Source organism: Terrapene carolina, unplaced genomic scaffold (genome assembly GCF_002925995.2).
Source record: "Terrapene carolina triunguis isolate 2854851 unplaced genomic scaffold, T_m_triunguis-2.0 Scaffold84, whole genome shotgun sequence".
In the NCBI taxonomy this organism is placed as follows: domain Eukaryota; kingdom Metazoa; phylum Chordata; order Testudines; family Emydidae; genus Terrapene; species Terrapene triunguis.
This window is the reverse complement of record NW_020664435.1, coordinates 28134911-28162249: the sequence shown is the minus strand read 5'-3', so window position 1 is coordinate 28162249 and position 27339 is coordinate 28134911. Positions and strand designations below refer to the sequence as shown.

Here is a 27339-nt window from a genome sequence, read left to right as displayed (position 1 = left end):
CAACCCATGGCTGGTGGATTCATACTTATGTGGCTCCAGAGCAGGGGTAGGCAACCTATGGCACGTGTGCCAAAGGCAGCACGCAAGCTGATTTTCAGTGGCACTCACACTGCCCGGGTCCTGGCCACCGGTCCGGGGGGGGGGGCTCTGCATTTTAATTTAATTTTAAATGAAGCTTCTTAAACATTTAAAAAACCTTATTTACTTTACATACAACAATAGTTTCGTTATATATTATAGACTTATAGAAAGAGACCTTCTAAAAACGTTAAAATGTATGACTGGCACGCGGAACCTTAAATTAGAGTGAATAACTGAAGACTGGGCACACCACTTCTGAAAGGTTGCCGACCCCTGCTCCAGAGGCTCAGGTCACCCCAGGGAGAGGAAGTGCTTGCAGCCCCAGCTAGGGAGCCTCCATGCGTGGGCACGGGGGCGTCTGAGTGCGCTGGACCGGGGACTCCCGGGGCTCTGCTGCCCCTCCTCCCCCAGGGGGCGTCTCGGCTACCGCCGGGGTGGCGGGTGGGGGCGAGAGAGCCCCTGAGCTAGGTCAGGCCGGCTTGCGGGGAGTCGCTCGCTGACCCGCCCCCGGCCTGGCGGCCCCTGTTCGCTGGGGGGCAGGCGGGGCGGCCCTGCTGGGGAGGAGCCCGACGCGCCGTGTCCCGCTCCGCCCCCGGTGCCACCGCCTCAAACCTCCGGCATAGGAGCGCTTCTCTCCGCGCTCCGCTGCCCACCCGGGGAGCTTCTCCGGGGCCTGCGACTGCCCTAGCACCACCCCGCTTCCCCAGCCCGCCCTGCTGCAGCGCGCAGCCCGGCCGGCACCCACAGGCGGCAGGCAGCGCAGCCCGCTGTAGCCCCAGCCATGCCGGGCCCTGTAGCCCTGCACGTGTCCCGTGTGCGGGCTCTGTACCGGCGGATCCTGCTGCTGCACCGGGCGCTGCCCGTGGAGCTGAAGGCGCTGGGCGATGAGTACGTGAAGGAGGAGTTCCGGAGGCACCGGTCGGTTGGGCCTGCTGATGCCCAGCGCTTCCTGCGGGAATGGGAGGCAAGTGCCCTAGGACCAGCCTCCCCTGTCTGCTGTGGGGGGGCCTGCGGGCCATCTAGTTCCTCCCTCACCTTGGTGTTGCCTTAGGGCCCTACCTCAGCTGCATCTGTCAGCTCACAGCCTGGGGCTAAAGCAGGGGACTGGGAGTCAGGAGATCTGGGCTCTGCTCCGACTTACTGTGTGGTGTGACCTGGCCTGGGCGAGTCTCTAGGCCCAATATTTTCGAAAGTAGCTGCTGAGCACCTGCAGGGTGCTTTGAGCAGGGGATTGGATGACCTCCTGCGGTCTCTTCCAACCCCAATACTCTGTGATTCTATGCAGCTCCCAATGACTTCGTTGTAGAAAACTTAGGGCTTAGTTTCTCTCTGCCTCAGGCCTTCCTTGTATAGTATGGAAGCTGTGATGTTGACACACCTCTGCAAAGTACCCTGAGAGCTGCAGATTTTTAAATAAAGCTAGATAAGTGTAACCTATTTATTATTGTATGCTAACCTCCAACAACCTCAGCACAAGATTAAGGGATACCCATAATAATAGGCTTCCCTCTGTGCAGGATTCTCATTGCATGGCACCAGTCTGGTAGAACTCTTATAGCTCTTAAGGTTTTTGGCTGGGTTGGGAGGCAGTAGTAGCAGAACCCCTACTAACTGTCATGTCCCTCTTCCCCCACCCCTCCAATGTTCCATTCAGTTTCCCCTTTACCATGGTTGATCTCATATGAGACTCTCTCACTGGCCACTTCTCCAGCTGTCTCCCAGATCCTGACAATGCGTTGTCGGGTGTTCTCTTGTATCCGTAACCCTTCCAATTAGCTAGGTCTGAGACTGCTATAAATATTTGAGGTCTGTGCCTTGGGCATTTTGGAACTCTAGTGTGGCAATACATTGTCAGTGTTTCTTAGTGCTTTGGCACCTGTTTTTTCTTGACAGTTCAGTTTCTGCCTTGGCCTGTTAGTGCACCAAAAACTAGTGGCACTATCTTCTCTGTGCTTCTGTTAGCCAGTGTCATGGCACCAATTCTGACATCATCTTTGTTCTCAGTGGGTTACCTAGGGAGATGGTGGAATCCCCTTCCTTAGAGGCTTTTAAGGCCAGGCTTGACAAAGCCCTGGCTGGGATGATTTAGTTGGGGATTGGTCCTGCTTTGAGCAGGGGGTTGGACTAGATGACTTCCTGAGGTCCCTTCCAACCCTGATATTCTATGATTCTGTTCTATGATTCAGTGCACCAGTGCCTGAAGTTATGAAGCACTGGCACTGCAAGCTTTATTAGGTGGTCTTAAGGCTGTTCAGTGTAGTCATTTACTGTGCTGTTCCTCTGCCAAATTTGTTTGTTTTTTTAGGGTGATGCTCATCTAGGTGTTTATTTCTCTCTGTTGGTCCAGTGCTTCGCTCAACATACTGGTGCCATTTTTCGTTTCCGTTTGTAGGTCTGACATATAAAGAGGAAAGAAGAGTACTCAGCAGCATCCCTTTAAATGTTTCAGAGTAATGGCCGCACTCATTGTGTGGCTATCTCTGAGCTGAATGCAACATGCAGCAGTACCACCTGTGTCTGCAGATGTTACCCTGAGCACTGAAGAAATGTGTGGCATATTCCCAGGCCTTGTAAACCCTGCACAAGCCTGGAGCTCTTTGAAGGGTAAACCCTGAAAACTAAAACCTGAGCTACCCATAACCTTTCTGTGCCAGTGCTATGCATATTGGTGAAGACATGGATCTCCCAGCAAGCCCAGTGGGGTGACTTCTCCACCGAAGTGCCACATGCCATCTTTAGCTGAGGGCTTTGTCCAGTATTGGCATCTGGACACACTGTGGGGCTTTAATGCTTGAAGTTGGTGGTATGGAGCTCTGGTTCATTGTGTGAAGCTGAGCCTCTGTAGAAAAGGCCAAGGCACAAAGCACCGAGTGAGGTCTAACAGCTTCTCAAAGCCCCTGACTCCTGGCAGCTTGAGTATGTAGGTCTCTGGGTATCCTTATGCATTCATAAGCTCAAAGGGACAGAGTTTCCTGATATTGGTATGTGTAGTGGTCTGTCACAATTATTCTTAGTCTTGTGCAGGTCTGCCACAAACCCATAGTACCGTTGAGGCATTCCTCTGACCCTGCATTGGCAGAGGTAGGATCTCTTGATGCATTGGAGTGGTTTTTGTGCTAAGGCTGATGCTCATGCACCAGGAGTCTGCTTTTCCCAGGATAGGAAGTCTTGACAATGATGATCCAGCACCTCTTACGCTGAGGATTTCACAAAGCAGATAACATGCTCTAGAACCCCTCCATCATTTAGACAGTTCCAGCTGTGTAAATGAGGGAAGGCTGAGTATCAGGGTAATAAAAGCTGCTCTTTGGACTCAGATGAGCAAGAGGACTAATTCTATGCCAGATAAACTCAGCAGTAGAGGAACACACCAACGTCTGTACAGGAGAGGAGCCCAACTTTCTCCAGTTCTTCTAGCTGACTAAACAAATGCATTTTAATTGAAACTGGTCCAAAAATTTGCAAAGTCCCCAGTTGAGGTACATAGGCCAGGATGCTTTTGCATCCTATTTTGGACCAGCAACTGAAGAAGGTGTAGCAGACTCCTCATGCAACTGTCCAAGACTGGAAGATAACCAAGGAAAAAAATATTTTCTTTGTGAGGATGATCCCAGCTATCAAACTGTCTGGAGTGACTCAAGCGCAAGAGTACCAACTTCAGGGCAGAGTGTTAAGAACCAGCACCAACCCCCCAAATTGGTCATGAGTTCTATACTTAGATTTCACCAACCAATTATCAAGTATAAACTCCCAGGTACTATAAGAGCCTTAACACAGAGTCACAGACAGTCCCCTTGGGTACTCTCTCAGTCTTGCCACCCAGATAAGCCTACCTTTGTGCTAGATGGTACCTTACATCAAGAGTCACAGCAATATTCAGGTTACTTGTAGTCCAAAAGGACCAGTCACTTACCTCAGGTCAGTTGCACCTTAGAGCTCACACCAAAGACAACGCTTGTAGCCAATCCTAAACTATCTAAAGATTTATTAAATAGGAAAAGGAAACAGAGTTATTTACAAGGTTAAAGCAGGTAAACATACATACAGAAATAAGCTACAATCTTAAATTTCAAAAGGTAATAGTAGATTCTCTAATAAGCAAGCTCTGTATGTCCTTTAGGACTAATCTAGGCCAAACTGCAGGGGATCCCTGGTTTATGCCTAGGAACCTTGCCTCCAGGGTCCAAGCAGCAATGAGAAACAGTTCCTTCTTGTTACAGGTTTTTATTCCCTCCCCCCACCCCCACTTGTGCTCTGAGCTGCGAACTCATCTGATGGGAGGAATTCACTTGCATGACTCATCTTTATAGGGATGGCGGAGAGCAGTCAGCAAAGTCTTTTGTCCTCTTTAATGTTCTATAATAGTTTGTTTGGAGTTGATGGGTCTTCCCTGTTGGGCAGGACTTAACACCTTCTGTTGGAGACCAGCATTTCACACTAGTTAATGTCCCTCTCCTGTCTAGTGATTTACACAGTTACCAAGGCTTACAATACAAACACTCAAATATTATCGTATAATATGGGATACATGTTATAAGTGAGAATGCATGCAGCAACTCACAAGCATTCAATAAAACCTAATACATTCTTATAATTCTGATATCTGTTATAACAATACTAATACACAGGTGAGCCCGACTGATTCCAGTTATGGATTTGTCAGTGTTCAATTGAGAGATGGCGATCTTGGCATGAGCTGGTACCTGGTCTCTCAGCATCACACCGGCTACTGCTCTCGCCCTCCTTATGAGAGTTTTGTGGAATCAGCCATGGCTAGAGGGAAGACCATTTGTATTGCTCCTGAGTATATTTGGAGGAAGGGTTTACAAGATCAGAACACTATCTCAGTCTGAGTCAATCGGTGATATATTCTCACTAGTGGTAGGAGAGGAAGGAGTGGTGGATTAGGCCTTCATCCGGAGGGGGACACCTATCTCTTTGCCTTTCACTAGAAGAAAAAGCTATTGGTCTTCTGCTCGTGGCATCAAGAAAAGACCATGTTAGCTAAGGATATTTTCTCCACCTGCTGGGGAAGGATGCTGCTGTACTTCTTTTCAACAGCCTACCTCTGGTAGCAAAGGACCTGTTAAAGCTTATGAGACACAAAGGTTTAATGATCCCAATAGTCCCATATTGGTCCGATCAGGTTCAGAATCTGGCCCCAGTAGTCATTCAGAACAAGTACTTCTCTATCAACCTGGGAGCCATCTCTCTGACATCTTGTTCCTTTTAGGTTAGAGATCTTCAGGTATGGTATCTCTGAACAGATGATTTGGTCCTCCTGGCATTTCAGAAGCCATCTACAAAAAGGAGCTACAACTCCAAATGGATAATTGAGTCCTCTCCAAGGTGGTATTGGAGTTTTCACAGTAGTGAGTCTGTCCTCTTGCCAACGCTCTTTTCATGCCAGAGGCCCTTCCTCATGAGTTTGCTGTAAAAGGGTCCTGGAATAGACTGAAACATTTAGAAAGTCCACTTAACTTCTTGTTTCTTTTGTCACCAGTTCACTGGGCATGGCTGTTACTACAGGACTATGCCTGAATGAATATCTGATCGCATTTCACATTGCTAGGACCTGGCTGACCTGAAACTAGAAAGTTATGTCAGTATTCGCGCAATTCAAGTGAACACTGACCATAACCTACCTTCATGGATGTTTCCATCAGACATGCGTAAAGCAGCTACATGTTTTTCTCTTCATACGTTCACAAAGCATTATTGCATAGGCTCATCCTCCAGGAGGAAATCCTGTTTTGGATTCTGTGTTCTAGAACGCAGTTCCAAGGTGGAGAAGGCCAAACTCTTCCACCTGCAGAAGTTTTTGTTTTATGTCAAGATATCCCAAATTTTCATTTGTCTCATTTGTGTGGGTTTTTCTTTCTGATAACATTCAAGTCTGCTGAAAGAAATAATTATGTCCAACTATTTGATTTGTAAGAGGTCACTTGCTGCTCTTTATACTGTTTAATGCTGTACATAATAAAAGAATATCTCAGTTAATGCTTTTGTCACTAACTTTGTTATTGCCACTGTTTTAATTTCTCTCTCTTTGGACATTTTTCAATCTTTCTTTCCTGAAGTGAGAGTCCTGCACAGATGCTCGCATTAGACAGGGAAAAATATTTAATTTATAATTCTCCTTCTCTGAAAAGATTCTCTTTCAGGATTCTCGTTCACCTGCCCCGGTTCCTCTAAGAGTCTGGAGGTTAACTTTTAACTTTTTTTTAAAGACAGCTTTCTCTTATACCTTGTTTCTCATTTTTTGTCTGAGGTGCCCTTTTTTTTTATTTGTAATCTCACATTGATCATCTTGAATGTTTTTTTTCTTTCTCTTACCTTCATGTCCTGCTCAGTATAAGAACTGAATAATTAGAAGGCAACACTTTTAGAGTCCGCAGTAGAGGCGTGGAATGGCTAGCAGGGGGCCTGACTTGCATTCTGATAATGGCAGAGAGAGTACACTTGGCAGGATTCTCACACCTGAGCTGTGACTCCTTAGTGAAAAGCTGATAGAACTGTTCTTACTCTCAAGGTTGTTTGACCCTTAAGGTTAGCGGTAGTGAGATAAAGAATGCACCTCAATTCTGTGTTCTCTGGCTGGTTGCAGCTGGCTGGCTTCTTGCAGAGGGTGGGTCCCAGGGTCATCAATTGCTAGGTTACAAAATGTCTGGGACATTGTATGGGCCCACGCAGCTAAGTGGCAGTCACACCTGGTCCTCTGGGTCTCTGCAAAGATTAAATCACCTTTTCCCACCACCTAGTTAAACATGCAGTACATAGGGGAAACTGAGGCACACACAGTATTCATACAAAATATTAAGAAAAATTCCCACTTTGTCTCAATAACATAATAAATGAGTGTTTATGTAGTTCCAGCAAATTTTTCTTAAACAAATAGGTGTACTATGGCTTTTCCAAATTACAGCTATTAATAAAGGTCCATTATTACTTTTCTATGATTTTCCATGTCTTGTCCGCAACTCAGCAGCAATTATTTGAAGAACATCCCATGATTCAGGTAGGGTCTTAGCTATACTATAATTTTTACTAAAAAGAGACAAAGAAGGGTCACTTTAATTTGCTTAGTACAGGAATTTAGGAAGCTTGTTAAAAAATAAATCCCTAAACTCTTAAAAAGATGTAAATGGATAATGAAATATTTTTACAGGAAATCTAATTTGACTTGTTTGAACTTACAAAATAGAAAAATGAACTGCTTTTTGAATGCTGTTGCATGAAACAAGGCCTCTAAGAATTAGATTAATAGAAACAGTCTGTACGTAAATGTTAAATTTATAAAAATAATTAGTAGTCTAATGTTATGTTATGCCTATTTATTTTTTTATAGCAGTGGGCTCAGATTAATGATTTGTATCTTGAAACCCATGGGGAAGTATTAATACTAGAAGGAGATACTTCTAAAGAAAACAAGCTTTGTTAGTCAGGAACTATAGCTCTTCAGGTGGATTCAAATGAAGCATATCAATTATTAATATACATTGCTTTCTATTTTCTAAATATTTAATATTTTAATTAAAATAATTGGTGCTCATTAACAAGAGGCAGCTGGTATAATTAGATTGATAATGATTATTGCCTGGGAATGTTATTAATGTTGACAGAGCTGATAAGTAATCTAGCGCAACCTCTAAATTGTACAATAATTGATGAGTATGTATTGCTTAAAACAAATAATAAGCTAATATTAGTTACCGAACTGGTTGGGTTACAAATTATGGGTTAGTGTTGTTACAGCAGAAAATTCAGCTGAATCTTTTTTTATTCACTTCGAAGACATTTGAATTGTCCTCCTCCAACCCTTAAGGCTGCCATGTTACGAGGACCAGTCTTCTAGCTAAGAAGGCTTAGGCTGTCTTGGGGCTACAGAGAATCACTGAAGAGTGACAAGAGAGTCCATCTTCCTAACAGGCTAAATAAATTGCCTCTGTACTAGTTTCTAGCCATTATTGGCCCTGGAGCATGGGATTCTGACAGCCTTTCTATGAGCTGCCACGTGGACTGAAATTGATTCAGAGATGTGCTTTACAATAGTGTGCTTGGCTCATTGAAAAAGGGAGATGCTTGTATTACTCTCTAGTAACACATGAAGGCATTTCAGGAGCTGTGGAAAACATAATTCCAACTATACAGATAAAATGATGGGGTCTAAATTAGCTGTCAAGAAAGAGATCTTGGAGTCATTGTAGAAAGTTCTCTGAAAACATCCACTCAGTGTGCAGCGGCAGTCAAAAAAGCTAACAGATTGTTGGGAATCATTAGGAAAGGGATAGATAATAAGACAGAAAATATCATTGCCTCTATATAAATCCATGGTGTGCCCACATCTTGAATACTGTGTGCAGATGTGGTTGCCCCATCTCAAAAAATATATATTGGAATTGGAAAAGGTACAGAAAAAGGCAACAAAAATTATTAGGAGTATAGAATAGCTTTTGTATGAGGAGAAATTAATAAGACGGACTTTTCAGCTTGGAAAAGAGACAACAAAGGGGGGATATGATGGAGGTCTATACAATCATGACTGGTGTGAAGAAAGTAAATGAGGAAGTGTGTTATGAGAAGGAGTAAATAACAAGAACTAGAGTTCACCAAATGAAATTAATAGGCATAGGGTTGCCAGGCATCCAATTTTCAACTGGAACGCCCAGTTGAAAAGGGACCCTGGCGGCTCCGGTCAGCACTGCTGACCGGGCTTTTAAAAGTCCAATTGGCCGCTCACAGCAGGGCAGGCAGGGTGCCTGCCTAGCTCCACACGGCTCCCGGAAAGCTGCTGGCATCTCCCTCCGGCTTCTAGGTGTAGGGGTGGCCACAGGGGCGCCGCATGCTGCCCTATCCCCGAGCATCGCTTCTGCAGCTCCCGTTGGCTGGGAACTGCAGCCAATGCGAGCTGCAGGAGTGGTGCCTGCAAGCAGGGGCAGCGCGTAGAGCTGCCTAGCTGTGCCTCCACCTAGGAGCCGGACGGAGATGCCGGCAGCTTCCGGGAGCCACCTGAGGTAAGCGCCGCCCAGAGCCTGTATCCCTCACTTCCTCCCGCATCCCAACCTTCTGCCCCAGCCCTGAGCCCCCTCCCACACTCTGAACCCCTTGGCCCCAGCCCGGAGTCTGCTCCTACACCCCGAACCCAACATGCCCAGGCCCACCCCAGAGCCCGCCCCAGCTGAAGCACCCCTCCTCCTCCCCCTGCATCCCAACCCTCTGCCCCAGCCTGGAGCCTCCTCCTGCACCCTGAACCTCTCATTTTTGGCCCCATCCCGGAGCCTGCACCCCCAAATAGAAACTTGGCAACCCTAAATAGGCAGCAGGTTTAAAACAAACAAAAGGAAGTATTTCTTCACACAACAGTCAAGGTGTGGAACTCTTTGCCAAAAGATGTTGTGAAGGCCAAGACTATAACAGGGTTCAAAAAAGAACTAGATAAGTTTATGGAGGATAGGTCCATCAATGGCTATTAGCAAGGATGGGCAGGGAAGCAAAACCATGCTCTGAAGTATCCCTAACCTCTGTTTGCCAGAAGCTGAGAATGGGCGACGGGATGGATCACTTAATGATTATGTGTTCAGTTCATTTCCTCTGAAGCACCTGGCATTGGCCACTGTCAGAAGACAGGATACTGGTGAGGGATAGCTCAGTGGTTTGAGCATTGGCCTAATAAACACAGGGTTGTGAGTTCAATCCTTGAGGGGGCCATTTGGGGATTTAGTGTGGGATTAGTCCTGCTTTGAGCAGGGGGTTGGACTAGATGATCTTCTGAGGTCCCTTCCAACCCTGATCTTCTATGGGCTAGATAGACCATTGGTCTGACTCAGTATGGGTGTTCTTATGTTCTGGAGGGGCTGGTCATTTAGACCGAAGACCTCTAGGATTATTAATTATTCTGTTTAGTTTTTCTCACTAATGTTGTCACGGACAGATAAAAGTTCTGATAAATCAATGTTATTTAATCAGATTCATTTCCAAACTGTTGATATGACTCAAGGTGTTGGGTTTATTTACTTGTTTTTACATACTGGATGACTGCAGGATGTGGTTTCAGGGATCTTATAATATTTTACAGAACATAAATGCTGCTATTCACACACACTGACGTTCTGCAGGGTCTGCCTTTAATAATTGCCTTATATGATCCTGATGTGACCCCCATTAACTTCAGTGGGTGTTGGGTTGGGCACTATTTGAAGTAACATGTGAAAGGCCCCATCCAGCTTCCTCCCTATCAATGACTGGGTCTCCTACTTTCACATAACCACAACATCATTTCCTGCTTCTGAACTCCTTGGGCTCATGTGATTCTCCCTACAACACTTTTACTTGTTCTTAAGATCTTTGCCCACCCACAAATGGACTGAGATGTTGAGAGGTGAAACTGAAAAACAATTTTTCAGGTGATGGTTGAGGAAGAGCATTTAGGGGACTGAGCTTCTGCTATCCTCTGAGAATGCTGGAATCAACCTGGGCCATGAATGGAAAATCTGGGGTGCCTGTTTGATTGTCCCTCAGCAGCTGTAGTGGATATATAAGCCTAAGGCAGTGGTTCCCAAACTTTAACAACCTGTGAACCCCTTTCACTAAAATGTCAAGTCTCGTGAACCCCCTCCTAAAAATGAATATATCCAGGGATTTTCTCCTTTACCTGAGTATAAATTATAAAAGTAGTGATCTTGGAAATATAAAATTTGTTTTTATGACATGCTTATTACACACTATTTATTATTCATCATTACAGTATTTTATTACATTATGAAAACAGCAACACTCTTCCAAGATCTCACTTTCCTTTCGTAGCTTGTATCATTTTGAATAAGCCTGTTATAAGACAGGGCTCCTATGTTTCATCAAGGAGTATCAGATGTGAAACAGCATGAAGGTATTTAAGAAGACAACTTGAAGAGTTCCTCCTACATAAGCATTCAGGTCTTGAGCAATCCAGGCAAACAACGCATGTTACAACAAAGCTTAAACTTATTGTTTTTAAAATTATTATGAAGAACACTAGCTGCCTATTTAATTTTAAAAACAGCAAAAAATATCCGCTTCCCTTTCCATTTGGATAGAATAGGGGTGGGCAAACTTTTTGGCGCGAGGGCCACATCTGGGTATGGAAATTGTATGGTGGGCCATCAATGTTCATGAAATTGGGGGTTGGGGTGCAGGAGGGGGTGAGGGCTCTGGCTGGGGGTGCGGGCTCTGGGGTAGGGCCAGAAATGAGGAGTTCAGGGTGCAGGAGGGGGCTCCGGGCTGGGTCGGGGGGTTGGGGTGCAGGTGGGTGGGACTGAGGGGTTTGGAGGGTGGGAGGGGGATCACGGCTGGAGCAAGGGGTTGGGGCTCAGGAGGCGGTCAGGGGTGCAGGCTCTGGGCAGCACTTAACTCAAGCAGCTCCCGGAAGCAGCAGAATGTCCCCCCTCTGGCTTCGACGTGGAGGCATGGCCAGGTGGATCTGCGTGCTGCCCCGTGTGCAGGCGCCATCCCTGCAGCTCCCATTGGCCCCATTTTCTGGCCAAAAGGAGCTGCGGGGGCAGCTTTTGGGTGGGGGCAGCGTGCAGAGCTCCCTGGCAGCCCTTAGGCGTAGGAGCCGGAGGGTGGACATGCCACTGCTTCCAGGAGCCGCGCGGAGCAACCCCCCAACCCCGCTCCCCGGCAGGAACTTGAGGGCCGGATTAAAATGTCTGAAGGGCTGGATGTGGCCCCCGGGCCGTAGTTTGATCACCCCTGGAGTAGAACAATCAAAATGAAGGTTCCCCAGACAGATTCGTAAAATAGGATTCCACTGTAATATAGCCTTAAAATTTCATGGCCCCATTCTCATTCTACTGGTGCTACCTCCAAATCTAGAAAAACACAAGCAGGGTTAGGGTCCTTAGTCAAGAATCCTTACTATATAGTGGAGTCTTTTTTTGCAGAGAGAGTTGGAATGACCTGTGAGTATACCCAGTAGATGAGTTTGTGTGTGTGTGTGTGTGGGGTACACATCTGTCATGGGAAGAAGCATTTGGTACCTCTCATTTGAAGAGTGACATCATTCTCTTTTAGATTAGTCTGCCCACTACTGAAGTCGGTAATTTTGAGTTTTTCTTTGTTCACGTGGATATGGTATAATGTTTGATTAGCTTCTTTTGTTAATTCTGTTACATGTAAATACAGCACCATTTTCCCGCCCCCCCCTCCATTCCAATAATGGTGTGGTCTTGAGTTAATGGAAAATGAGACTTAAAGGAGGATGTGAGATGTGCATTTGGTACAGGCCTTTACTGCATTTTCCAAGTTCAAAATGCCATGGGCAATACCATCAGTATTTTTAACACTGCTGCCATATTGCTATACCAATTATTCTTTTTGTTGTTAATATATGAATTTTAAAGCTTACCCTGTAGTTGTACCTGGGTGATCTTATGTCTAAATATTGAATGCTTTCAGTAACAACAGCTTGGATTTTTATACCAGGGAAAATATCAAGAGTCATACTATTACTAACACATTATTTAAAAATTTGTAGTTTAAGTACAGAATTATGTCCTGGAACCCATTTATTCATCTGTGGATGATCCCTACTTCTCTCATAAATACAGTTTAGTAATAGCCAACACATGATTAGGTCTCTCAAAAGAAAATTATAGTGAACACATTTGTTATAATCAGCATTAGAAAGAATATGAAGTTATCTTTTAAAAGATAATTTAGACTTCCACCTAGTGGTGGTACGGTATTCTGTCCAACAGAAATGAGACAAACAGGAAAAACATTATCTCAGCTACATATAACCTATTTATCTTGTTATGGGGCTTGTAGATTTAAAACTTAACAAATCAGAAAATTGTGAACACAAATTATGTGCACAACTGTACATGACCTTGGGCTTTGAGGTTTTTGTAACTTAGGGCCATAATGATTAGAACCTGCTGTTATCACGGGAGTACATTCAGGTTCCTGAAGAACTTCTGAATCTATCAGAACCTTATCTCCTGATCTGTTGCAAATTTGCTAATATTTCTGTTTTTTCAGGGCTCTTGGATTATGCTTTAAACAAAAAGTCTAACTGGATATAAAAAAATAGAGTGAAGATCAAAATCTGTAAAGCCCATCTTTGTTTTTATGTGTACAAGTAAACATGTTTTGTTAAGTTTCCAACTTTAGCACTCCTTACTTATTTGGGCAAAACTGACTTTATTAGGAGATCCCTTGAGTAAGAACTGCTGAATATGGCTTTAAAGACGTTAAAGAGGAAAAGTTGCCAGATGTTGTCTTTTCCATTTTGTTATTCTTCCACTATCCGGTTTTATTATTTGTTTCACAGTAGTGCCTAGACACCCTAACCAGATTAGGGTGCTATTGGGTTGAGGAGCTATACAGACACATAGTCAAAGACAATAACTGCTCAAAAGAGCTTGCAGTCTTAGCTTACAACAAAATGTAACAAGTGAGTGAAACAGGCTGGGGAGAAGTAAGATGGAGTAACAGAAAAACAAAGTTATTTTTTCATAGAGCTGCTGTATGCATGATTTGCAGATAGGGAGATAAATAAGGAGATTTGTGCCAGTAATCTCTGCTTGCCACCTGCCTAGCTATTATCAGCTGGAAATGATCTATAAGCATTGCAGTAAAAGTTAATTTAAAAATAAAAAAGTAGAACAAACTAGCATACCTTCTTAAAATCACTAGCTTTCCACAACAGCTATAGATAAAGTAGCGTGTTCTGGAATAATTGCAGTCAAGTATCTAGTGCTGTATTTGTGCATACATTAAGCATGTCCACTTCAGTACTGTGAAAGCCTGTATAAGACTGAGGATACCACAAAAAAGTTATTTTTTTATGAGCTAATGTAGTGGATGCATTTCATATTGAATCTGGAACTCTTCTTAAATAGTAACTCTTACCATAGATGCATAGATTCCAAAGCCAGAGGGACTATTGTGATCATCTAGTCTGGCCTTCTGTGTAATACAGGCCATAGAATGTCCCCAAAATAATCCCTAGAGCAGGGGTCGGCAACCTTTCAGAAGTGGTGTGCCGAATCTTCATGTATTCACTCTAATTTAAGGTTTCGTGTGCCAGTAATACATTTTAACATTTTTAGGTCTCTTTCTATAAGTCTACAATATATAACTAAACTATTGTTGTATGTAAAGTAAATAAGGTTTTTAAAATGTTTAAGAAGCTTCATTTAAAATTAAATTAAAATGCAGAGCCCCCCGGACCGGTGGCCAGGACCTGGGCAGTGTGAGTGCCACTGAAAATCAGCTCACGTGCCGCCTTCGGCACGCGTGCCATAGGTTGCCTACCCCTGCCCTAGAGCATCTCTTTTAGAAAAACATCCAATCTTGATTTAAAAATGTCAGAGATGGAGAATCCACCATGACCTTTGGTAAATTGTTCCAATTGTTAATTACCCTAACTGTTTAAAAATGTATGCCTTATTTCCAGTCTATTTCTTGCTTCAACTTCCAGCCATTGGATCATGTTATAACTTTCTCTGCTAGACTGAAGAGCCCATTAGTAAATATTTGTTCCCCAGGTAGATACTTATAGACTGCAGTCTTAAACTTAACAAAGAGAAGGTAAATCGATTGAGCTTTTTGAGTCTATCAGTATAAGGTATGCTTTCTAATCCTTTAATCATTCTTGTGGCTCTTCTCTGAACCCTCTTCCGTTTATCAACATCCTTCTTCAGTTGTGGGCACCAGAATTGGAAACAGTATTCCAGGAGTGGTTGCTATATATTGAGGTAAAATAACCTCTATATGTGTACTCAAGATTCCCCTATTTATACCTTCCAGGACTGTATTAGCTCTTTTGGCCACAGCATCACAAAAGGAGCTCATGCTCAGTTGATTATCCCTCACGCCCCTAAATCTTTTCCTAGTCACTGGTTTTCAGCCCATCTTGTAAATATGGCCTACATTCTTTGTTACTAGATGCATACACTTACATTTAGCTGTATTAAAATGCATATTGTTTGCTTGCACCCGGTTTACCAAGCGATCCATATTGCTCTGAATCAGTGACCTGTCTTCTTCATTATTTACCACACCCCCAATTTTTTTGCCATCTGCAGACTTATCGGTGATGATTTTATGTTTTCTTCCAGGTCATTGATATAAATGTAGAAATAGCATAGGGCCAAGAAACGATCCCTATGGGACCTTAATAAAACACACCTGCTTGATGACAATTCTCCATTTACAGTTACATTTTGAGACCTATCGTTTAGCCAGTGACTAATCCACGTAATGAGTGCCATGTTAGGTTTTTAATCAAAATGTCAAGCAGTACCAAGGCAAATGGCTTCCTAAACTCTAAAGTATATTATGTCAACACTATTACCTTTTATCAACCAAACTTGTAATCTCAACAAAAAAAGATATCGTTAGTTTGACAGGATCTGTTTTCCATGTTGATTTGCATTAATTACATTACCCTCCTTTAATTCTTTATTAATCAAGTCCCATATCAGCTGTTCCGTTATCTTGCCCAGTATCAATGTCAGGCTGACAGGCCTGGACTACCTTGGTCATCCCACTTATCCTTTGTAAAAACTGTCACATTAGCTTTCTTCCAGTCTTTTGGAACTTCCCCAGTGCTCCAAGACTTATTAAAAATCAGCATTAACGGTCCTGAGAGCTCCTCAGCCGGCTCCTTTAAAACTCTTGGATGCAAGTTTTTTGGACCTGCCATTTAAAAATGTCTGACTTTAGTAGCTTCCGTTTAACATCCTCCAGAGTTACTAGTGGAATGGAAAGAGTGTTATCACCATAAATGAGACTATATAATCTGTTTTCCCCCCAAATTCAGAACAGAAATATTTATTGAGAACTTTTTTCGTTTCTGAATTATTATTGATAATTTTACCTTTTCCGTCCAGTAATAGACTAATACCATTGTTGGGATTTTTTTTTGTTTCCAGCATATTTTAAAAACTCCTTTTTGTCCTTAACAATGCTGGCTATAGATTTCTTCTTGTATCCCTTTGCTTCCTTCATCAGTTTTCTACAATTCCTAACTTCTGATTTGTATTCATATCAGCTTCCCCTTTCTTCCATTTGTTATATATTACCTACTTATTTTGTATAGTTGCCTTCACTTCCCCTCTTTAAACCAGGTCATTTTTTTTAAACCGGCACCCCCTTCTTCCTCAATTACGAGATTGTGGCTTTTGGGGCATCTAGTAAGGTGTTCTTAAATGATTCCCAAGTATCATTCACATTTTTCATATTAAGTTCTTCCTCCCAGTGGATTTGGCTAATAATTTTGTTTAGCTTTGTGAAATTGGCCCTATTAAAGCAGCAAGTGTGTGTACACTGGTCTGGAAATGTAATCAAGACATGATCACTGGTACCTAAGCTACTATTAATTTTTAGTTCTTTGATCAGTTCCTCTTTATCTGTTAGGACAAGGTCTAATAAAGAATTCCCCAGTGTTGGCTGCAACATCTTTTGTGTTAGGAAATTGTCATCTATAATTTTTAGAAATTCCAAGGATGTTTAAGTACTGGCAGCATGAGACCTCCAGCATGTACCATTCAAATTGAAGTCCTCATGATCATGCAACTTTTGTTCCTATACATCATATATAAGTGTGAAAGGAGGTGGTCATCCTGTTCCCCAGTGTGATTTGGTGGTCTGTTGCAGACACCAGCTAATGTTATGCTTTGTCAGTACATTGATCCGTAAGCATTCAAGATCATTTCTTCTAAGTTATCAGTGACTTGGAAACAGGTAATGACATTTTTGACATAGAGTGGTAATCACCCTCCCCTTTTGTGCACTCGATCCTTCTTAAATAGGTTATAACCACTGATTTTAACATTCCATTCATGCAAATCATCCCACCCGTTTCAGTAACACCAACTGGAGGGAATTTATGCTGATAAATGAGCAATTCCAATTCCTCCTCCTGAATTACCCAGACTCTAGAATTGGTCTATAGGCAATTCAGGAATTTCTTCTTTTCATGTTCTTTGGTTTCTTGATTAATTTTATTCTCAACATCTGAATTTTGTGCTGAATGCCTATATCAGGGGTCGGCAACGTTCGGCACGCGGCTCGCCAGGGTAAGCACCCTAGCGGGTCGGGCCAGTTTATTTACCTGCTGATGCGGCAGGTTCGGCCGATCGCGGCCCCCACTTGCCGCGGTTCGCCGGCCCGGGCCAATGGGGGCGGCGGGAAGCGGCGCGGGCCGAGGGATGTTCTGGCCGCGGCTTCCCGCCACCCCCATTGGCCCGGAACGGCGAACTGCGGCCAGTGGGGGCCGCGATTGGCCGAACCTGTCGCGTCAGCAGGTAAATAAACTGGCCCGGCCCACTAGGGTGCTTACCCTGGCGAGCCGCGTGCCGAATGTTGCCGACCCCTGGCCTATATCTTCTCTCTTTTTACCCTCCCTTTTTGCTGTTAGTTTTACCCTCTCCTGACTACTCTAGCCAGCCTCTTCCCAAGGAGGTTCTACTGAGATGGAGGCCATCCAAACTGTAGATTCCACTCTCCTCATAGAAGAGGGGGGGGCAATGTTCCATAAACCAAAACCCTCTTCTCTACACCACTTAACTAGCCAATGCTTTATTTCCAGGATCCTATGCCTTCTGTCTTTCTTTGCTTGTGGGACTGGAAGGATCTAAAAAAAAATTGCTTGAATTTTTTTTTCCAGCATGCTTCTGAATTCCCTGAAGTCATCTACTATCTACGAAATATCCCGCGACTTAGTGTTATTAATGCCAGTATGAACCATTACCAATGGATCCTTGTGCGTCAACTTCAGAAGCCTATCCAGTGTGACATCTCATGTCTTGGCCCTGGGAAGGCAGCAGACTGTCCTGTTGTCTGCCTCTCCCATGCAGAATGTTCTTTTGATTCATCTGAGTATTGATTCTCCAACAAGAATTGTCTGTCCTCCTTGGACGATTGGAGAACTTTCTGCAGGCAAGCTTGATTTTCTTACATGTTGGACTGATCTGCCATCCATGTGTGTCTAGTACATCTCTCCATTCCCTTGGACCTGCAGGATCATGAGAGGTATATCTTCCAAAGTTTCCACATTGATGACCTGGTATTGATTTGAAACTTCTAGCTGTGTGGAATTTCTCCCGATCCTCTTCTCTTTGGTGGTTACAGCCTACCTATCCTTATATGTCTGCAGCCATCTCAAGTGCTGCCATGACCTTTTGTCTCTGGTGGTTACAAATGGCCAAGCCTATTTTCTGACTTCCTCCCTGTCTAATTCCTTGATGGCCAGCTCAAGTGTTCCTTGAGCCTAGGATATTGGTATTTCCCAAGCCTGGCTGTCTCAGAACTCCCCAGCTTCTCTGATTCTCAGTAATGTCTGTCTTTGGCCCTCCAATCCAAGATGTTTTTTCTTGCTGGAGCATCATGATGAATTGCCGGCACAAATGTCAATATGCAAGTTTCAAAACTGTTTGTCTTTTTTAAGGCTATACTTTGTAATTGCATGTGTGAGGGTGCACCTCTGCACTTTTGTCCCATTGGCTTGCTTGCATGAAGTCAATTGCAGGATCAGGGCCTAAGGTAGAGTTTACTGTGGTACTGGATTCTGTCAAATCAAGTATGCATGTATGTGAGATGAGGAATTTAAAGTTTTGTCTTTGTAACCTTGTGTTTGGATTATAGAGGATCTTCATTTTGCTTGAAAAGAGTTTTGTATTGCTGAAGGTTTTCACCACTTGAAGCTGGGCCGTATGAATGTACATACAGTAATAGTTCCTATAATTGATTTTTTGCTGTTTACACTGTAACCTAATACTTGGAGTACACTGAGCGGCGGCTTGTTATTTGTACTGAAATCTTTTTCCTGTGCCTGGGAGCTACTAATATCAAATTGTATTTTAATTGGCAATTACTTGGAAAATCAAGCTCTTGATAATTATAGTGCACTACAAAGTACATTGTTTATCTTTCTGATTTTTTTAAGGTCATATCCTTTAATTTCTTTTATATTAGATTTGTTGGGGTGCAGTGGGTTTAGATGACTCATTAAAATGATTTGTACATTTTTTTTAGTTGCAGCGATCTATAGTACAGGTGAAAGCTGAAGCTGCGGCATGTTGATCGTTTAGGGTAACAGGAATGTATCCTGTTGTTTTCTTTACATTAAGAAATGAAGCCATTCCACAGACTCAAAAAACTAGATCATAGGTCATCTATCCACCTGCCTTATCTAGCCAGCACAAAGCACTGGAAAGTGGCCCTTATGAGGCAGCTGCAGATTTCCTTGATATAGGGGAATCCCTTGGTGGCATAAAGCTAGTGCAGCCAACCCTCTATTACCTCTTTCCCTTCATCCTCCTCCTAGTTACTCCATTCCTGATATTGTAATTCCTATAGGCCATAGAATCATAGACATTAAGGTCAGAAGGGACCATTATGATTGTCTAGTCTGACCTTCTGCACAACACAGGCCACAGAATCTCACCCACCCACTCCTGTAATAAACCCCTAACCTATGTCTGAGTTATTGAAGTCCTCAAATCATGGTTTAAAGACTTCAAGGTGCAGAGAATCCTCCAGCAAGTGACCTGTGCCCCACGCTGCAGAGGAAGGTGAAAAACCCCCAGGGCCTCTGCCAATCTGCCCTCGAGGAAAATTCCTTTCCGACCACAAATATGGCGATCAGCTAAACCCTGAGCATGTGGGCAAGACTCACCAGCCAGACACCCAGGAAAGAATTATCTGTAGTAACTCAGATCCCACCCCATCTAACATCCCATCACAGGCCATTGGGCATATTTACCGCTAATAATCAAAGATCAATTAATTGCAAAAAATTAGGCTATCCTATCATACCATCCCCTCCATAAATGTATCTGGCTTCAAGACTAAGCTTGATATGTTTTTGCCCCCACTGCTCCCCTTGGAAGGCTGTTCCAGAACTTCACTCCTCTGATGTTTAGAAACCTTCGTCTAATTTCAAGTCTAAACTTCCTGATGGCCAGTTTATATCCATTTGTTCTTGTGTCCACATTAGTACTGATCTTAAATAATTCCTCTCCCTCCCTGTATTTATCCTTCTGATATATTTATAGAGAGCAATCATATCTCCCCTCAGCCTTCTTTTGGCCAACCCATTATATCTTGTACAGGTCAGTGTAGGCTATAGCACGTTACCAATTCAGTTTGTCTGAATCTGTACCTGAACAGACCATCTCTGAGGATGAATGTGCAGTTTAATTCTCCAAGCCATTCAGTCCCTAATCTCAGCAGAGAAGCTATCGGCAACATGCTGAGTTGTGATGATGGTTTTGTGAAGTGAGTACCAGCCCACAATGAACTGAATTCACCAATGTGTGTTATGGAGATCAGTGAACAGTCTTAATCTGATATCTACTGTCACTCCAGAACTTCTTGTTATAAAACATATGGAACTGTGAATTCACATAGTGCTTTACAGAGTTGGATATAGTCATATGTAATCGGCCATACTGTTAAAAAAAACCTCCATATCCTATCGCCAATCTTCCAAATGATTAATTCTCCCTTTAGATAAAGAAATTTAAAAGTTTAAAGCTTTAATAGGTATTCTGGCAGTTGTCTGTTTGTTTTTATGCATTATCTTCAGTTTTTGTTTCCATAAGTGCCATTTCTGAAGTTTCCACATGATGGCAGCAAATACTTACATTTCAAAAGCTTCTTCAGAGACTGGAAGAACTCAGGAATTTTCATGTCTTAAATTTAATGTAATCAGATCGCTTACACTGTAAATTCTTTCCAAAAATCAAATGCTAATCTTATACTTAGAATTGTAAATATATAGTATGGGTCCATCCCTCAGTCCTTCAGTTCTGGCCCATTTGTTTTATCCTGCCCTTTTGCTTGGATACAAACCTCTTGCTTTTTTAATTATTCCGATTTTCTTGTCTTTGGATGACATTTTCTTTTAATTTTTTACAAGAGATTCTGGAACATGCAAAATTGATTTTAAAAATATTTTAAGTTGAACGTATATATTAATTTTATGTTATTCTCCATTGTGTTTGTTCTCTAATATGTTTGAAGACTTTACGTGTCTCTGTATCTTACTTCTATATTACATCCAAATAATCTATGTTTTAAAAATATCAAGGCTGCAAACTTCAGCACTCAAAAGTCTGGAACTGCTAGAATTAAGGTTGCCAGTGCAATCTTAATTCACACACCCCTCGCCCCCAGGCACATGCATTATGGTCTTTCAATACACGATCACTTACTACTTTTTCCACAGGGCACCCGCCTTGTTCAGTGAATAAGGTAGTTATTCAGTATTTCTTTTTATCTTCCTCATTCATCCAAACTAGAGCTGGGTAAATAACTGATTGTTGGAAGTTCTGAAAAATTGAAAAAAAAAATCTATTTGGGTATGAATGACAATGAATAGTCATTGGGCCAGAGAAAGCATGAGAGTGACTCTAGCTTGGTGGTTAGGGCAGTCACCTATAATGTGGGAGATGCAAATTCAAGTCCCTGCTACAGTAACTATTTCATTATTTATACACAGGAGAGATTGTGAGAGGCCCACCCTGGAATATCCTACTCTCTTGTAGTGAGGGAGAGCTACGTTCATATCCTGTCTCCACATCAGGCAGAGCGCGGAATTGAATCTGGGTCTCCCACATCCGAGGGGAGAGCCCTAAGTGCTGGGTTAAAAGTTATAAAGGGGAGACTGCCATTGCTGCTATCTCCTCTTCCTGTTTTGTGAATGGAATATAAATCCCAGAAAGATTATTTTTGGGTTGAAACTATTTGGCAAATTCATGTCAAATTTGTGAATAGTTTGGGGTCAATTAAAACTTCATTTTTTGGTGAAAATTTTTGCTCAACTCCAAAACTTGCCCGGAATATAAAATTGTCAGTCTCCTCCTGCATGTCCCTAGGGTGCTCTCACCAGAGTATGTGAGCACTTCACAAACATTAATGAATTCATCTTCACATCACCCCTGTAGGGTGGTATTATCTTATTTCACAGCTGGAGGATTGAGCCACAGAGAGAGTAAGGTCCGAATTTTCAAAAGCGCTCACTAATTTTGTGACACTTAGGGTTTTTTGAGTACTTCGCATTTTTATAGCATTCTTACATTCAAAGCACAGCTCCAATCAAATTAATTTGCATTTGTGAATGCTCTGGACTTCACCAAATTTGATCCAGAAGATGGGGACCACACAATTAGTGACCAGCTGTGAAAACATTGGTTCAAAAGACTTGCCTGGCATCATATAGAAACTCTGGCAGAGGCAAGGATAGAATCAAATTATTTTGGGTGGCATTTAGCTGCATGAACCACAAGACCATCCTTTTTCTTCCTGCAGTTCCCTGCCTATTCTCTCCATATTTTCCAACTTCTGCAACAAATGAGGCAGGACACTATGGAGAACAGCCTCAGTCACTACACAGTTGTGATGCATTCCCAGCACAGGTTCATCCTGACCTGCGCACTGAATGAGGCAGGCCTCTGGTGGAAAAAATAGTATGTGATCATGTAATTACGATAACATAATTGCCTACGCAGCCTTAATTCTGGCATTTCCTAATTTTTGTCTGATTGACTTTTTAACATAGCTTATTTTTAATGCAATTTCTTAGCTTTTATATAAAAAACCCAAATAGAAAAAAACAGAAATTCTATCAAGATATTGACCCCCAACTTGGGTCATCAGCTGGGTCTAAGACTTCAGAACCACAGCAGAAACCTCTGCCATTTGAGCTAATGGAGTAATTGGTAGCAGTAGTAGACTGCTATCCTTCATGTGGACAAGTAACTATAATGGGATGAGACACACTCTTTGCCAGCAGAGGAATGTAGAGACTGAGGACTTCTGGGTTCAATTCCAGGTTCTGTAGGGGGATGGGCCACAGTGGTTATATAACCTGCTGCTGCCTGGTCTTAGCCTGCCCCCCTCTGCCTCTGCTCCTCCCCACACATGTTGGCTCCTCCCTTCCCTCTACTCATATCCACTCACAACCGGGCTCCTGTCCTTCTCCTCCTTGGCTATTATCCATCTCCTGGCTCCAGGCTCCCTTCCCGTTTGCCCACCACCACCTTCCAATCACCTTCAACTTCTGTTCCTCCCTCTCTAACCTCTCTGCATCCCAGTCAGGTTCCTTCCATCTTTTCCTCCTTGCTGTTTGAGTACACAGAAGGGACATTGAGAACACTGGAGGCAGTTCTCAGTTCTGTTGCTTGACATTGGTCTCTGGCAGCTGGGATGAGCAATTGCAGAGAAAGTCCTGCACGCTCAGTGCACACGGAATCTTCAGAGAATTTATCTGCTAAACTTTAGCAAGCCTCTACTGAGCATGAGTGAACTGAGATCTTTGGAGGCATGTAACTTGGCCTATTTTGGGTGGTTTTTCACCAGGACAGTAAAAGGTCCCTCTGTGACACCACTGCAACCCTTGCCTCACCCCCTTGCCAAATATCAAGTTCCTGCTCCAAAACATGGAGGTGCTCCAAAACTTCTTAATGAAACAGTTATAAGATATATATGGGCAAAACAACAATTTTTTTCTAATTTCAATTTCAAAAATGGTAACACCCAGCATGAAAAATTTCAGCCCAAATGCTTAAAGTTCGACAAAGTTATAAGCAACACTGAAACAGGGTCTTATAATGGGAAATGTATGGCAACCTTAATCGTAGGTGTCAATGCCATGTCCCCTTATAATTATGTTCCAGTTTCTCTAGGAATTATTAGTTCACTGTTTGTGTGTGTGTGTGTGTGTGTGTGTGAACACATCTATACAAAACCTTTTTACTTCATTTAGAATAGTTAAACTGTGTAATTTAAACTCTTAATTCGTTTCACAGTTCTTACTTTAATTTACACCTGTTTCAAGATTACAGCAAAATACCATAGCTGTTCTCTGTTCCTCCTAGATTGATAGATTTGTAGAAATTCACTTTGGCACCTGTTGACAAGCTTCCTAATATGATTACAGTAAAACAAAAGAGTTTCTGTAAGATAGCCATTCCTTTGAGGTGTTAGATTAAACAAAGCATACAATATCATGTCTTTAGTACCTGGCAAAAATGGTATCTCAGATAGGTAGGGTTACCATCAGTCTGTATTTCCCCGGACATGTCCGGCTTTTGCGTCTCTAAATAGCCGTCCGGGAGGAATTGGTAACAAGGTTAAAATGTCCGGGGTTTTTTTCTCCCTCGCCTCCCTCCCTCCCTTCCATGCAGAGTGCGGCTGCTGATTGGGCGGCTGGGCCGATTGAGCCGTTCCCATTGGCCTCCAGCAGCCAGAGCCCTCCCCTGCTCCCCCCTCCCGCTGCCTGCAGCCCTGTGTAACACACAGACCGACCCACCAGGCAGCGTGTTTTGCCTACACGTGGAGCCAGAATGGTAAGGGGAGTCCTGGGGGGGGGGGGGCCAGGGGGAGGGGGGGGCATGGGGGGGGCCCCCGCCCCCCCCCGCCCCCCCCCCCCCCTGCGTCCCCCCCCCCCCGTGGGGCCCTCCCTCCCTGACTGCCTCTCCCTTGCCTGCTTGTACTGTCAGAGCCAGCAGCAACTGCTGTCTACTGCCCCCGGGTCCTAGCGTCCCCCATCCACTAATGGGAAGACAGGCTGCCCTTACCCTGCCCTTCCACCCTAGCCCTGAGCCTCTCCAACGCCCCAAGCCCCTCAGCCCCAGCCCTCATCCCCCCCGCACCCTAATCCTCTGCCCCAGCCCTGAGCCTCCTCCTGCATCATGAACCCCTCTTCCCCAGCCCCAGCCAGAGCCCTCATCCCCCCACACCCTAATCCTCTGCTCCATCCCTGAGCCCCCTCCTGCATCATGAACCCCTCATCGTCAGACCCACAGCCCTCACCCCTGCATCCCCTCCTATCCCCAAACTCCCTCCCCACCCCCCTCCCCACATACCCCCTCCTGCCCTCAAACTCCCTCCCAAAGCCTGCACCCCCTCCCTTTGCACCGTCTCCCACCCCCAAATGCCATCCCAAAGCCTGCACCCCTCACCCCCTCCTGCACACCCACCCTCTGCCCCAGCCCGGAGCCTGCACCCAGCACCCAAACTCTATCCCAGAGCCTGCACCCTGCATCCTTCCTGCTCCCTAATCCCCAGCCCAGGACCTGCACCCCAGACCTCCTCCTCCCACCCAACCCCCCTCCCAGAGCCTTAGGCAGGTGGGGGGGGGGTTCTGGGCACCACCAAAATTTCTACAACCCTGCCACCCATGCGAGTGGATAAGGGTCGGGGCAGTCAGGGGACAGGTAGGGTCCTAGGGGGGCAGTTAGGGTGGGGGGTTCTCAGCTGGGGGCAGTCAGGGGATAAGAAGCAGGGGGGGTTGGGGTTCTGAGGGGGGCAGTCAGGGGGTGGGAAGTGGGAGGGAGTGGATGGGGGTGGGGCTAGGGCAGGGCTTCCCCCCCCAGTGTCCTCTTTTTTGATTGTGGAAATATGGTAACCCTATAGATAGGTATATTTTCTGCAGTTCTGTTATTGAAACACAATTCTGTATGCTTTTTTTTATTCTTTTCATGACTCTAGTGTTGGTACTGAGCATCCTGGTTCCTATCTGGAAATACAGTGCCATCATTATCACCATGAGGAAAATATATGAATTGTATAGTTCTCCTTAAGAAAAATAGTGCTGTTCCAGGAACTGATGAGGGGGGTGGAAAGTGCTTTGTGAACAATGTACTTTGTTATCATGAATGTCAGTTTTGCTTACCAACTGACAGCAGATGGCAGTCCCGAGCAGGGAGACCAGCATATGTAGGAATGACTGAATGGAGGACAATGTTTGTGATGTGTCTTGTTCCTTAGTAGCCTTCGTGACAATAATCTTGGTATTTTCATTTGTCTCTTTAGAGTATGTAAATTATACTACAAGCAATTAGATACTTATTGGTGACTTTCTTAGCACTACCTCTCAGTACAAAATATTGTAAAAACTGTTCTGAAGAATTTTTTCTACGGTTACAGTGAAAACAGATGGATTAAAAAGCCAGTAAATAAAATTAGCTTTCTGATGCTGCAAAGTCATTGAATTTTGGAATTAGTTGAGTTGAGTAGCTGTTTTAGTTGACTAAAAGTAGAAATATCTCAGAGCTCAAGAAGCTTTGTTATGAGATTGATCTATATTATACATTAGGGTTCACCGAAGGGATTAGGGGTCTTTATTGGGAACTGGAAAAGCCCACTCATTATAGTTTTTCAAAGTGCCTAACTGATTTTTGAACGCAGGTCCCCGTGACTTTCAATGGGACTTTTTCTTTGAAATCACCTAGGCTCTTTGGAAAATAATACCCAGTCTCTAATATATGTGTAATTACATATGTCAAGAAAAAGAATGGAGTTGCCAAACAATGAAAATGGGCCATGATATTTTAGTCCCTAGTAAGAACTTTCTATTATTTATGTATTTACTGTTTATTTTGGAAAGAACTTAATGTGGCTAACTGTCTTTGGTTATGAATGATGGCATGTCCTCATATCTGAACTGTAAGTAACATGCATGTATATCGGAAGCAGACTCCTATTTTTTAATGGTTGAGGGTTTCATACACTCATGGCATGGATAACCCTTGTGTTGGCCAGCATAGAAGCCTGCATTGGAGGACTAGTGGCTCTAATAAACTGCAATTGGTGAGGACAAACTGTGGTTCTTGTTGCAGCCTATAGGCTGGAGTATCAGCCTTCCCTTGCTCAGCCCCAGGTTATGGGGATGGATTTCATCTCCCTAACCCCTCCATGCTCCACCAGTATAGAGCCTGTTCTGCTAAATGTAAAAGGCTTTCCAGTTTAGTTAAAAATTGATTTAAGGTATATGTATTTAAGGTAGTATTCTCCAGTGTTGTATTGGATAGTGGACGAGGGACCATTGTAAGGATCTTTTTATTTTCTATTGTAGTTCAAGAATGTGCTAGATTCACTTGTGTTGGTGCAGGGAAGCAGATAAGGATAATGGGGTGCCACTCCAACCCTGGGGGATTCACTGTGGAGGAGAGCAGGCAGTGTCTTTATCACTGCACTCCCCCAGGGTTTCCATCAGAGAAGGGCAGCTTTAAATTGTGGCTGGGATTCCATGGGGGCTTTGTCAGCTTAAGGCTACCTGAGGATGTACTGAATCAGTGCCATACCTTGACCGAGCCAATACTCCTGCTGTTTGTAGCAACACTACTGTGTGCCCTGTGGGCCTTTTGGAAGAGCAGTGATTGCAAGATGCCTTACTCCTCTGTAATGCCCCAGATCAGAGTAGTTTTAAAGATATGGTGTTTGAGTTATCATTTGTGCACGTCTTTTTTTTTTTTTTTTTTTTTT

General features: G+C 43.7%; 1 protein-coding gene across 1 annotated transcript in view; it reads left to right on the top strand.

Moving 5' to 3' along the window:
* Window positions 1-673: 673 nt before the first annotated feature.
* Window positions 674-27339, top strand: part of SDHAF3 (succinate dehydrogenase complex assembly factor 3) — a 78121-nt gene continuing 51455 nt past the window's right edge. Inside the window, exon 1 of the mRNA XM_024212884.2 lies at window positions 674-1045. Coding sequence (XP_024068652.1) covers window positions 863-1045 — 183 coding nt within the window. The 5' untranslated portion in view covers window positions 674-862. The remainder of the gene's footprint in view (window positions 1046-27339) is intronic.